This window comes from Lactuca sativa, chromosome 4 (assembly GCF_002870075.4).
Source record: "Lactuca sativa cultivar Salinas chromosome 4, Lsat_Salinas_v11, whole genome shotgun sequence".
NCBI classification, from domain to species: Eukaryota; Viridiplantae; Streptophyta; class Magnoliopsida; order Asterales; family Asteraceae; genus Lactuca; species Lactuca sativa.
Genome location: NC_056626.2, coordinates 34249851 through 34261388, shown reverse-complemented (window position 1 = coordinate 34261388; position 11538 = coordinate 34249851). Strand labels below are relative to the sequence as shown.

General features: G+C 29.9%; 2 protein-coding genes and 1 long non-coding RNA gene across 3 annotated transcripts; 1 reads left to right on the top strand and 2 right to left on the bottom strand.

Annotated features, from left to right (window-relative positions):
- Positions 1 to 219: 219 nt before the first annotated feature.
- Positions 220 to 2404, top strand: LOC111896476 (uncharacterized). The gene is made up of 3 exons (XM_023892465.2): positions 220 to 1305; positions 1376 to 1625; positions 1713 to 2404. The coding sequence occupies exons 1-3, from the start codon at positions 220 to 222 to the stop codon at positions 2402 to 2404; spliced, it is 2028 nt and encodes a 675-aa protein (XP_023748233.2).
- A 1973-nt stretch (positions 2405 to 4377) lies between these two features.
- On the bottom strand, positions 4378 to 5148 carry LOC111896475 (uncharacterized). The gene is made up of 3 exons (XM_023892464.1): positions 5123 to 5148; positions 4747 to 5026; positions 4378 to 4638 (listed from the first exon to the last, which is right to left on the bottom strand). Exons 1-3 carry the CDS (start codon positions 5146 to 5148, stop codon positions 4378 to 4380), a joined length of 567 nt encoding a protein of 188 aa, XP_023748232.1.
- A 2285-nt stretch (positions 5149 to 7433) lies between these two features.
- On the bottom strand, positions 7434 to 8635 carry LOC122197607 (uncharacterized). Its single transcript, XR_006191212.1, has 2 exons — positions 8428 to 8635; positions 7434 to 7651 (listed from the first exon to the last, which is right to left on the bottom strand). It is a non-coding gene; the product is annotated as an uncharacterized LOC122197607 (long non-coding RNA).
- Between the last annotated feature and the right edge of the window lie 2903 nt (positions 8636 to 11538).

The window sequence follows — 11538 nt, the reverse complement described above, 5'->3', positions numbered from 1 at the left end:
GGGGTTATCAGATGGATGTTGGAATTGAAGATGATGTAGATATGGGGGGTTATCAGATGGATGCTGGAGTTGAAGATGAAGTTACTCATAATGTAGCTGAGGATGAAAGAAGTGATGGGGGAGGAGGATAGTGATGAAAGAAGTGATGGGGAGGAGGATAGTGATGACAATGACTTTTGGGTAGATGAGGATAACATAATTCCTGAAGTAGAGGTAGATATGAAGGATTTTTACATGAGTGTTGATCTGGAAGCTGAATTTATGGAAAAGAGAGTAACAAATCCCATGCATAATGATAGTGATGAAGACCCTAAAGACCCTGAAGATTTGGATGTAATTGATAATGACCAATGGGATTCAATGGATGAGGGTTCTGATATGGAAAGGAAAAGGAGAGTTTTATTAAAAGAATTAGGGAAGGAGACAAGGTGCTCTCAAGGGGAGATACATAAAGTTACTTTTAGGATAGGACAAAAATATAAAAGTAAAAAGAAGTTAAAGGAAAAAATACAATTGCATGCATTGGAAACCAGGAGGAATATATTCTTCAAGAAAAACGACAAAACAAGGTTAAGAGCTTTATGCAAAGGGACTGTAGCCTTTAATGAGGGTGATGCTGGTGAACCTACCCTTTGTCCTTGGGTGATACAAGGTTCTAGATCAAATAAAGATGGTAGTTGGATGATTAAAACATATAACCACGAACACAGATGCTTGCATACAAGAAAAGTGAGATCTGCAACTGCAAAGTTAATTGGGAAGCAAATAATGGATCAGGTTGAATTAAACCCAACAATCCCTGTGAAAGCTTTAAAAGAGCAACTGCAAAAGGAATATCAAGTGGGTTTCTCTATACATCAGATTTTCAAGGCTAAATCTAATGCAAAAAAACAAGTGCAAGGGGATTACAGCAAACAGTATGAGGTTCTCAAAGATTATGTCTTAGAGCTACAGTCTACCAATCCAGATACAACTGTGAAGTTAGAATTTGAGTCTGAACCCAACTCCAATGCCACCTCAAGAAGATTTAAAAGAATTTGTGTGTGTCTGGGTGGAATGAAGAAAGGGTTTAGAGCTTGCCTGAGGGATTTTCTTGGTTTTGATGGGGCATTTATGAAGGGCCCTTTCCCGAGACAGATATTGACTGCAGTTGGGGTAGACTCAAACAATGGAATATACCCCTTGGCTTATGCCATTGTTGAGTCTGAGAATACTCAAAGCTGGAAATGGTTTCTTGAGATTTTAGGAGATGACCTAGACCTATATGCAAACTCAAACTTCACATTTATAAGTGATAGACAAAAGGTATGTAATTGGTATCTTAAATTTACTATATTTGCATGAAATATACTAACTATGTTTTATTTCCTTACAGGGTTTACAAGCAGCCATTGCTCAGTTGTTTCCATGTGCTGAGCACAGATATTGTCTCAGGCATATACATGATAATATGAAAAGAACATGGAGATCCATTGAACACAAAGAACACTTGTGGAATTGTGCCACAACAACAACAGTCCAAGAGTTCAACCACTTAATGAATGAATTCAACTTATTTGACAAGGATGCATATAATTGTTTGAAGCAGATCCCCCCACAACACTGGCCAAGAAGCCACTTCACAGGTAATTTCCAAATTTGCCCCTGAGGTGTATTACTTTGTTAGTACACTGTCTTACTTACTATTTACTTTGTTTTTGACAACATTTCAGGGAGAGCAATATCAGATATGCTTTTAAATAATCTTTGTGAAGTTTTCAACAACAAATTGGTTGAAGGAAGGGATAAGCCACTAATAACTTGCTTGGAGTACATCAGGGAATACATGATGAAAAGAATCTGTAATGTCATCAAGGTGCAAAATAAGTGTGTAGGGCCTCTAACTCCTTCTGCAACAAAGATTATGGACAAAAATGTCTATTTGGCATCTCATTACACAACTAGGTGGAATGGTTCAGACAAATACCAAGTGAAAGGGCCATGGCAGGATCAACAAGTTGTTGAGATGGCAGAAAGGGTATGCAGCTGCAGGAAGTGGGAATTAACTGGCCTCCCTTGTAAACATGTCATAGCTGTCCTAAATGATAAAGCAGATAATGGTGAAAAGATTGGAGAGTTACACACTTATGTCCACAGGGTGCATTGGCTAGAAACTTGGAAAGCAACTTATGTTCATAATGTAGAGCCTATTAAAGGGAGAGAAATGTGGCCTATAAGTGATTGCCCAATTAAAATCACCCCTCCTCTGCACCATAATCAGCCTAGGAGACCCAAGAAAAAAGAAGGCAATTTGCAGGGGAGAGAAGCCAGAAGAAGGGAGAGAATGGTAATGGTGCTAGTGGGAGTCAAACTGATGGGGCTAGTGGGAGTCAAACTCATGCTGCAAGTGGGAGTGGGAAGTTAACAAGGAAGTTTATTAGTGTGAGCAACAAGTGTAACAATAAAGGGCACAATGCTAGAACTTGCAAGGGCCAAGTAGGAAATTGAAGGGGTTTGAAGCTAGTTTGATGTCTTTTGGGTTTTACATGTCAACTACTTATGTTTATTGTATGTTATGTACTTGATGTCTTTTGGTGTGGAAGATACATTGATGTTCTTTTTGGTACTTGATAGTATGTTACTAAAAACTGTATGTCTTTTGATTTATGGGAAAAACATATAAGAAATTTAATGGTATGGTTTATGGTATGTTTAATTTGATGTTAATGGCATACTTTACAATGTTTAAATCATACAATTGGATGTTATGGTTTATGGTATGTTTAATTTGTTGTTAATTGCATATTTTACAATGTTTAAATTTGTTGTTAATTGCATACATAAATGGAATGGTCAACATATAGATACCAAATATAATTTCCATTGACATTTTGTTGCAAAACATGTCTTACATGGATTACATTGCTTACATCTTGAACAAAATACTACTTTCATACAACTTACCAAAATATTACACTGCTTACTGCTCACAGCTTACATCTTCAACAAAAAACTGCATACCCAAACTATTAAATTCTCAAGCTACTTGTAAAATAGAACATACACAAAGAAAATCCAACTGCATAACAGGTAAATTTTGAGTCTTGTGGTCTGAGCCTTCACTTTGTTTATTGTCCTCAGCAATCCAGGTATGATGGCTTTTGAACGTTCACACATTGGACCATCATACCACCCAATAAAGAGACACTTCGATCCCTTCAAAAAAAAAGACAACACATGTTCTTAACATGTAATGCGACAAAAATGATGCAAATACAAAATCCATTTGCTTACCTCAGTCGGGCATCCCCAGAAACGGCGACCTGGGTTTTTGTTGGTCCACGAAGTGCGAACAATAGCCATTTTACCACAGAAACACAACACCATTGTTAATTTCTTCAGAGGGAAATTGTGAATAGTGATGTGTTAGGGCTTGTGAAGAAGACAGGAACGAGGGGATTAAAGCTTGAGGACAGCAGTATCATCGATCGATCTTATAGGAAGAGGAATTTATTAATTAAATATAGGGAGTAAAATATGGAATGACGAAAATACCCTCCATTTGACAAGTCAAATGGATGGTAACGGGGACGACAGTTAAGGTTTTGGACCAAAGTGCAACAAAATGCAAACCTATGGACCATCAATGCTAGCCCAAACCTTTTTGGCCCAAAGTGGCAATTTCCACCTAACCACAGGGACCATTCTTGCAATTTTGTCCCGGTTTTAGCATAATGCAGATCCCCGGTCCCATACCCGATACCTGTTTTGGCGGGGAATACCCGTCCCCGAGTGGGGCGGGGGAACCGGGTTACCCACTGGTTCGTGTGAAATTTCCATCCCTAAGTTGGACTCATATTAAACTTCACATATGAAAGAAATAGTAAGCGAATAAACATAATCATAATAATTATTATAAAGAAAGTCCATTTATTGTAGGAAATACATTAAATGAGAAACAAAGAAAGGAAAACAAGTTTATTAGAACAATAATAGAAATTTTAGTTTATGTCTTCCATGTCATTGCAGAAATCATCAAAAGTTAGCGGAGTGAATTCAACATTATCAACGAGTTTTGCTTCTTTTCTTTTTCCTTTAATGGACTCTTGATAAAATTGACAAAGATGTGCAGGTGTGCGACAAGTCCTTGACCAATGACTTGTGCTACCACATCTATAACATGAACCATCAGATTTTTTGTGATGTGCCAGTATCATGCCTTGCCACTTTGGCCTTATCTTGTGTATGGACATTGTTTCTTTGTTAAGATTGGTAATTGTTCCTTTTTTGGCCATGACCACGATTATTACCTTGTCCACGACCAAAATTATGGTTCTGATTATGGCTTTGGTTTCGATTAAAATAGTCACGGACTCGTCCTCAGCCATGACCACGCCCTCATCCACGTGTATTGTTTCGATGACCATCAGTATTTGTAGCATTTGCTTCAGGAAGTGCTACTGATCTTGATGGACGAGATTCATGGTTTTTCATCAAGAGCTCGTTGTTTTGCTCTGCAACAAGCAAGCATGCACTTAGTTCAAAATATCTTGTGAACTTTTGCATCCGATATTGTTGCATCAAGGTAATGTTTGTTGCATGAAATGTGGAGTAGGTTTTCTCCAACATATCTTCAACAGTAACTTCTTGTCCACAATACTTGAGTTGTGAACATATTCTGAACAAAGCTGAGTTGTATTCATTCACTTTCTTGAAGTCTTGAAACCTCAGTGTTCTCTATTCATCTATAGCATTTGGAAGTATAACCTCCTTTTGATGATCAAATCTTTCTTTCAAAAGATTCCAGAGAATACTTGGATCAGTAACATCAAGATATTCAAATCTTAACATTTCATCAATATGCTTACGAAGGAAAACTTGTGCTTTTGCTTTGTCTTGTGCCAAACAATTATTAAATTCATATATAGCATTTGAGATTCCCATGGACTCAAGATGCATTTTTACATCTATCATCCATGACACATAGTTTTTCTTACTAACTTCAAGTGCTACAAACTCGAGCTTTGCAATGTTCGATATAATGTAACTATAAATTTTAAACAAACTCAAAAATTAAAATTAAAATCCATTTATTTCAATAAATGTTACACAAAAAAGAATCGGTAAAGCTAACATTGCATACAAGCCTAAAAGCATATGAAATTCCATTTTATCTTCGATGTTAAAGATCAGGATGAAAAGTAACATGACTATTATAGTCATAATTATCACAAAATGGTGAATCATCTTGAAGCTTGATTTCTGGAAATTGATTTGTTTGATAGAAGAGAGAAATATTTGTTGTGGATAACATAAGCAGGGTGAAGATGTTTATTTATGGTAAAAAAAAATATAACCGTTGTTTTTGCTATTTATAACCGTTGCATATATATATATATATATATATATATATATATATATATATATATATATATATATATATATATATATATATATATATATATATATATATATATATATATATATATATCCGTTGTGTATATTTATAAATCATTTAATAAGATTTATAACTAATACATAAGTTTACTTGGTATGATTTTACTAATTAAAAACCTAAATAATAATTAGTAAATGTTTAAATAAAATTATGAATAATATCTAAAATATGAATAAACATTGACATGTAGAAAGAAACGTTAGTATATATAAATAAAAATTAGTTGCATAATTTAAATGTTAGTATGCATAAATAAAAGTTAGTTGCATAATGTAAATGTTAGTATGCATAAATAAAAGTTAGTTGCATAATATAAATGTTAGTATGCATAAATAAAAGTTAGTTGCATAATGTAAATGATAGTATGCATAAAAATTAGAATACATAAAGAAATGTTAGTATAAGAAGTAAAATCGTTAATAGTCCATAATGTATAAGTTTTATTAATTCATTAGTATTATTATTATTTTAATATGATGAAGGTTTTTATAATTAATAATGTTTTTACTAAGTAATACATACCTTGATTAAGATAGATTGGTTTCCACTTCTAAATAACATCAGTTTGAACTTTCGTGCTGATAACGTGTTATAAAATTCAACGTGATTAAGATAATTTAAAACAAACTAAACTAACAACATAGATAAAGAAATTTGATGGAGAAGAAGATTTAGAAAAGATATGTGATATTTTATATCTTGTGAAATTGTATCGTCATATATTTGCAAAAACATGTTATTTATACTATAAAAGTTACCTATCATATGTCATGTAAATAGTATGACATGATAGTTTTTACCAATTCACCAATTATTGGTATCATTCACAATAATTTACAACAATATATATATATATATATATATATATATATATATATATATATATATATATATATATATATATATATATATATATATATATATATATATATAATTAAAAGACCTCACGATTAGCAAGGAACTAGACGGAGGCAACAAAACACGGTAATTAATACATATTACAAACAAATAAAATGAGACCAATACCAGTCAGCCCATCTTTAGTTTGTATTCTTTTCCATATGTTTTTACCATGTATAGGTCAATGAAATTACATCATCTGCCACAATAGTAGGGGACTGCACTACCTTGTTATAAATTTTTTCGTTTTTCGTCTTCCATATTTGCTATATGAATCCATAAAAGATAGTCAGTAGGATCTTTCGTTTTTTTGGACAATTACTTCATCCCGCAGCAAAGTCGAGGAATTCCGCCACCTTCGTGAAACGTGTTTGTGTAAACCCGCACCACTTCAGGATCCAATCTAGTGCTGATTGAACAAAATTGCAACTAATAAGAACATGGTTCATTGACTCTTCTTCACATTCACAGAAACAACAACTAGCGGGACTGTTTTTAACCAAACTATTGTATCTTATTGTATCTTCATCATTCAAAATGATTTTTCTTTTAATCAGTCGCCGAATGGTATCTACTGTAAATTTTCCGTCCGAATTAACTTTGCATCTGAATGAATCACCCCCATCTAGTTGGGACCGACGGCATGAGAGCCAGGCACGAGATTCAATACCTTATGGTTTTTATAAAAATCTATGCAGTTACATATATATACTTTTTCAACGGTGGGAAATTTGGTCCAATTATATACCAAGCTAAATCTTATAAGTTTAAACTAAACCCAAAGATTTTAGCTTCCTTTCAAAAAAATTTAGAATTTTTTAATACTTTTTAAGGCTTGCAGCATCTTTTTAATTGCCATACATTGTATCAAGAGACTGAATTCGGATGTCATGTCAAATTCATGTATTCCCTTATTATTAATTTTATTATAATTATAATATCATTAAACTTTATTTTAAAAATGATTTTCACGAGGTTTTTGTCTTAATCTTTATTACTATCTATGGGTGTTGGCCATCAAACCATAAGGCAAAGTGAAGTAGTGGACAATCACAAGCAGTTTACATATAGATTGCAAACCAATAAAAAACGAAAATGACAAAAACAACTACTTTAATTTTATTAGACAAATCGATAAACGTTAATCAAATTCAAGGAAATTCCTCTCATAACCACAAATTTTGTAGTGTGATGTAGGGAATCGGACAATTGTGTCGTGTTTTTGTAGGGAATCAGTGATAGGACGATCTTTTTGGGATATGCTTCCTCCAATGTCATGTCCATGCCCCGTTTATTCGCCAACTCCACCATACTCTTAAATATTCAAAAGATAAAAAAAAAGATCTTCAATTAGATCTTGGATAGAAATGTATTAAGTATGAGTTTCAGTATACAATTAAAAGATATACAAAAGATAGGTCTGATCCAGAATGTATGAGTAAAATACTGTAACTGTCATATTAAGATTGCATTATTTAAGTATGTTGGTCTTTTCCAAGTTCGATTTTTTTATTAACACATTTGTTCAAGAATGCAATTCACTTAAATCAACGTAAATAAACATGGTGTTGTGGAATTTACTAGAAGAGGTTTTAGCTAATAGTCACACCATAATCTAACAGGGTAATGAAATCATCTAGTATTTTAATTCGAAGTACAAAATTGATCTTTCCTACTAACAAGCTTGGCGCGCGAAGAGTTTTGTGCTAGAAATTTTAAGGGAACTCCCGTAACATTCATTGGATTTTCTCATAAGTAATGTTACAATTTGGAACATGCCAATCTCGACACTATATAACATACATTCAAACGAGTAACTAAGATCAATTTGAGTTCTTTTTCTTTGTTATTGGTTTGCACAATGATTTTATTTACATTGAAATATATGGTTTTATATTTTCTTATTAATGATGGGTTTTATAGGTTATATTAAAATTTAATCAACATGATTTGCACAACGGAATTTAAATAAAACAATTTATGGGCACATACAACCTACAGATCTTTGGCTTTTCTGATAATAACAACATACTTTAAAAAACTAATCTAACCTATGTAATATCAAAATTCATAATATTCGGGTTACATACCTTTTGCTATAATTGAATATAACAATCTATTTTTTTCAAACCTTCCTTGGAAAGCAAGCACCAAAATTATGGATGCTCTAATGACTCACACCCAAAAATCTAGAAACCCTAGAATAAAGAGGAGAGAGCAAACAAAAGATGAAATTTGGATTTCATCTTTATTAGAAGCATATGAACAAAATTATGATGCCAATGTGTCTTATTTATAGCTAGGGGGTCTCTAGGATAAACCCTGATTTGAATAATAAAATATTGAGATTTTATATATTCAATGCAGTTATCATTATCTGCTATAGGAGCTTTCCAAAACCATTCTAGAACCCTTATGAAACCGTCCACCTAGGAACCATCTAGAATTACCTTCCTTGCTCAATTATAAACAATTACAATATAGTCATTGCACTTTTAATTAATTCCAATTAATCCAAAATTAATTATGATTAATTTATAATTAATTTATTGATCATATGCATAATAAATTAATAAATCATTTCCTTATTCTCTCTAACATCACAAAAAGAACTAAAAGAGAAGGTCATAGCCCATCTTATTCCCCTATAAAGCCAGAAAAAAAAATTAAGGACCATTTAAACCACAAGTTGAAAGTTCGATGGGATACAATGTCATTTCCTTATTAATAAATATCAGAGTTAGAAGGAAGTTAGGTGAATTCATAAATACTATTGTTGGGTGAAAGTTAAATGAATTCATTAATATGAAAGTTAGATAAAGGTTATGTGATTTATTTAAGTAAACCATCTTAATTATACAACAAATAAAGAACACAATATCATAAAATTTAAAACTACAGAAGGATATGAAATTCCAAATTTTACTTATTACAACCACTTTTTAGTTAAAGCTATAGAAATAAGTATCTATTTCTTTGATATGTTTTCATATGAGTTGTTAATAAAGAAAGAAATATTTATTATAGTATCGACGTACTAATGATATCTAAGTTCAAAAATTATAAATATCATTAATTATTATAGTGTTACGTGGCAATTAGAGGTGTTCAAAATCGGATATCCGAAATTTCGGATAATTGATTTTAATATCTGAATCTGTATCAAAAAATTCGGCTACGTATTCGGATATCCAAAATTTTTAACTTTTTTTTGTCAATCCCGTTTGTAATCCAAGAAAATATAGTGACATTTAACTTATAATTATATACAAAATATCTTAATCTCAATACTTAAAAAAATTAAACAAGAAAACATACTAAAAAGGCTATAAACTAACTAACTTGCTACAATGCCCTTCTGGAGTCTTTATAAACATGATGTACCATTATATTTTGTTTACCGTCAACAAAATGAATTTTCAATGTAAAATAAAAGAAAAAAAAATGAAGAATGTCTTATATTCCAGTTAATTTCGCAGGGGTCTACAATAAAATGTATAAATATACAAAACAATATCATTTTTTGGCTTATAATTAACATAGCTTTGTATTATCCTACAAGGCGAATGTCCGCGTGTTGCGCAGAAACACCTATATAGTTGAAGTCTTTACAAATATATGTTTTTTTAAAATATAACAAGAATGCTGTTTTTAAATTTGTTATAATAATTTATATACTAAATTGATATAATATATTTATTATTTTGTATTATATGATAATATATATACATCTATTATAACTTTATAATCTCAATCGTTTAGATGACTTCTATCCGTATGTTACACATGAATAAAATTAAATATAATATATGGTTTAATGTTATTTATAGTTGTTGTTATTGTTAATTAATTTTTCAAAATTTATTTGCTTAATGTTTTAATTTTTATCATTATAATTATTTAAAATATCAAACATTATTTTTTGATTTTAAAGGTAACAATATAATCATTTATATAGAGATATTTTTAACTATTCTTATTGTAATCTATTTTAAGCCACTTATTTGAAAACTTTTAACGATTATAAAAATATCTTTAGGAAATATTTTAGTTAAATTGGGATTACAATTTAGTTTTTGTATTTATCACTTTTAACTATTTACAAAATATTCTTTAGGTTTTTAAGTGGAACTGAAATTTATATTTAAGTTGACATTGTTATGTGTAGACACACCTATATAGTTAAAGTCTTTACAAATATATATATATATATATATATATATATATATATATATATATATATATATATATATATATATATATATAACAATAACGTAGTTGTTAAATTTGAAATAATAATTTGTATACTAAATTGATATAATATATTAATTATTTGAATTATATGATAATATATACATCTATTATAACTTCACAATCTCAACCGTTTGAATGAATTCTACCAGGGAGTTACACATGAATAAAATTAAATATAATATATGGTTTAATGTTATTTATAGTTATTGTTATTGTTAATTATTTTTTTAAAATTTATATGCTTAATATTTTAATTTCTATCATAATAATTATTTAAAACATCAAACATTATTTTTTGATTTTAAAGGTAACAATATAATCATTTCTATAGAGTTTTTTTAACTATTATTATTTTAAGTTATTTTAAGCTAATTATTTGAAAACTTTTAACGATTATAAAAATATTTTAGTTAAATTGAGATTACAATTTAGTTTTTGCATTTATCACTATAATTTATCATTTTTAACTATTTACAATGTATTCTTTGGTTATTTAGGTGGTACTGACATTTATATTTACGTTGACATTTTATTGTTATATTTAAGTTAACAATTTAAGCATTTTGTCAAAACTGTTTAAAAGTTATAGTTTTTAAGTGATAATGGTTTACATATAACAAAATATTAAATTTAATAAATTAAGTATAATATATTAAAAGTTAAAGGTATAACTTTATAAGTAGAAATAAAGATATTATTTTAAAATTAAAATTTAGTTTATTTATGATTACACATTAGGTTTGATATTTATTTAGCCTTATTAAACTATTTATAATCATTATTAGAAAAACACTACAATTTATTACTTTTAATTATTTATAAAATATTTTTTGGGTTGTTTAAGTTAAACTAAAATTTATATTTAATTTGACCATATAATCTTATATTTAAATTAATAATTTAAGTATTTTATACAAATTGTTTCAAAAATATATCTTTAAAATGAT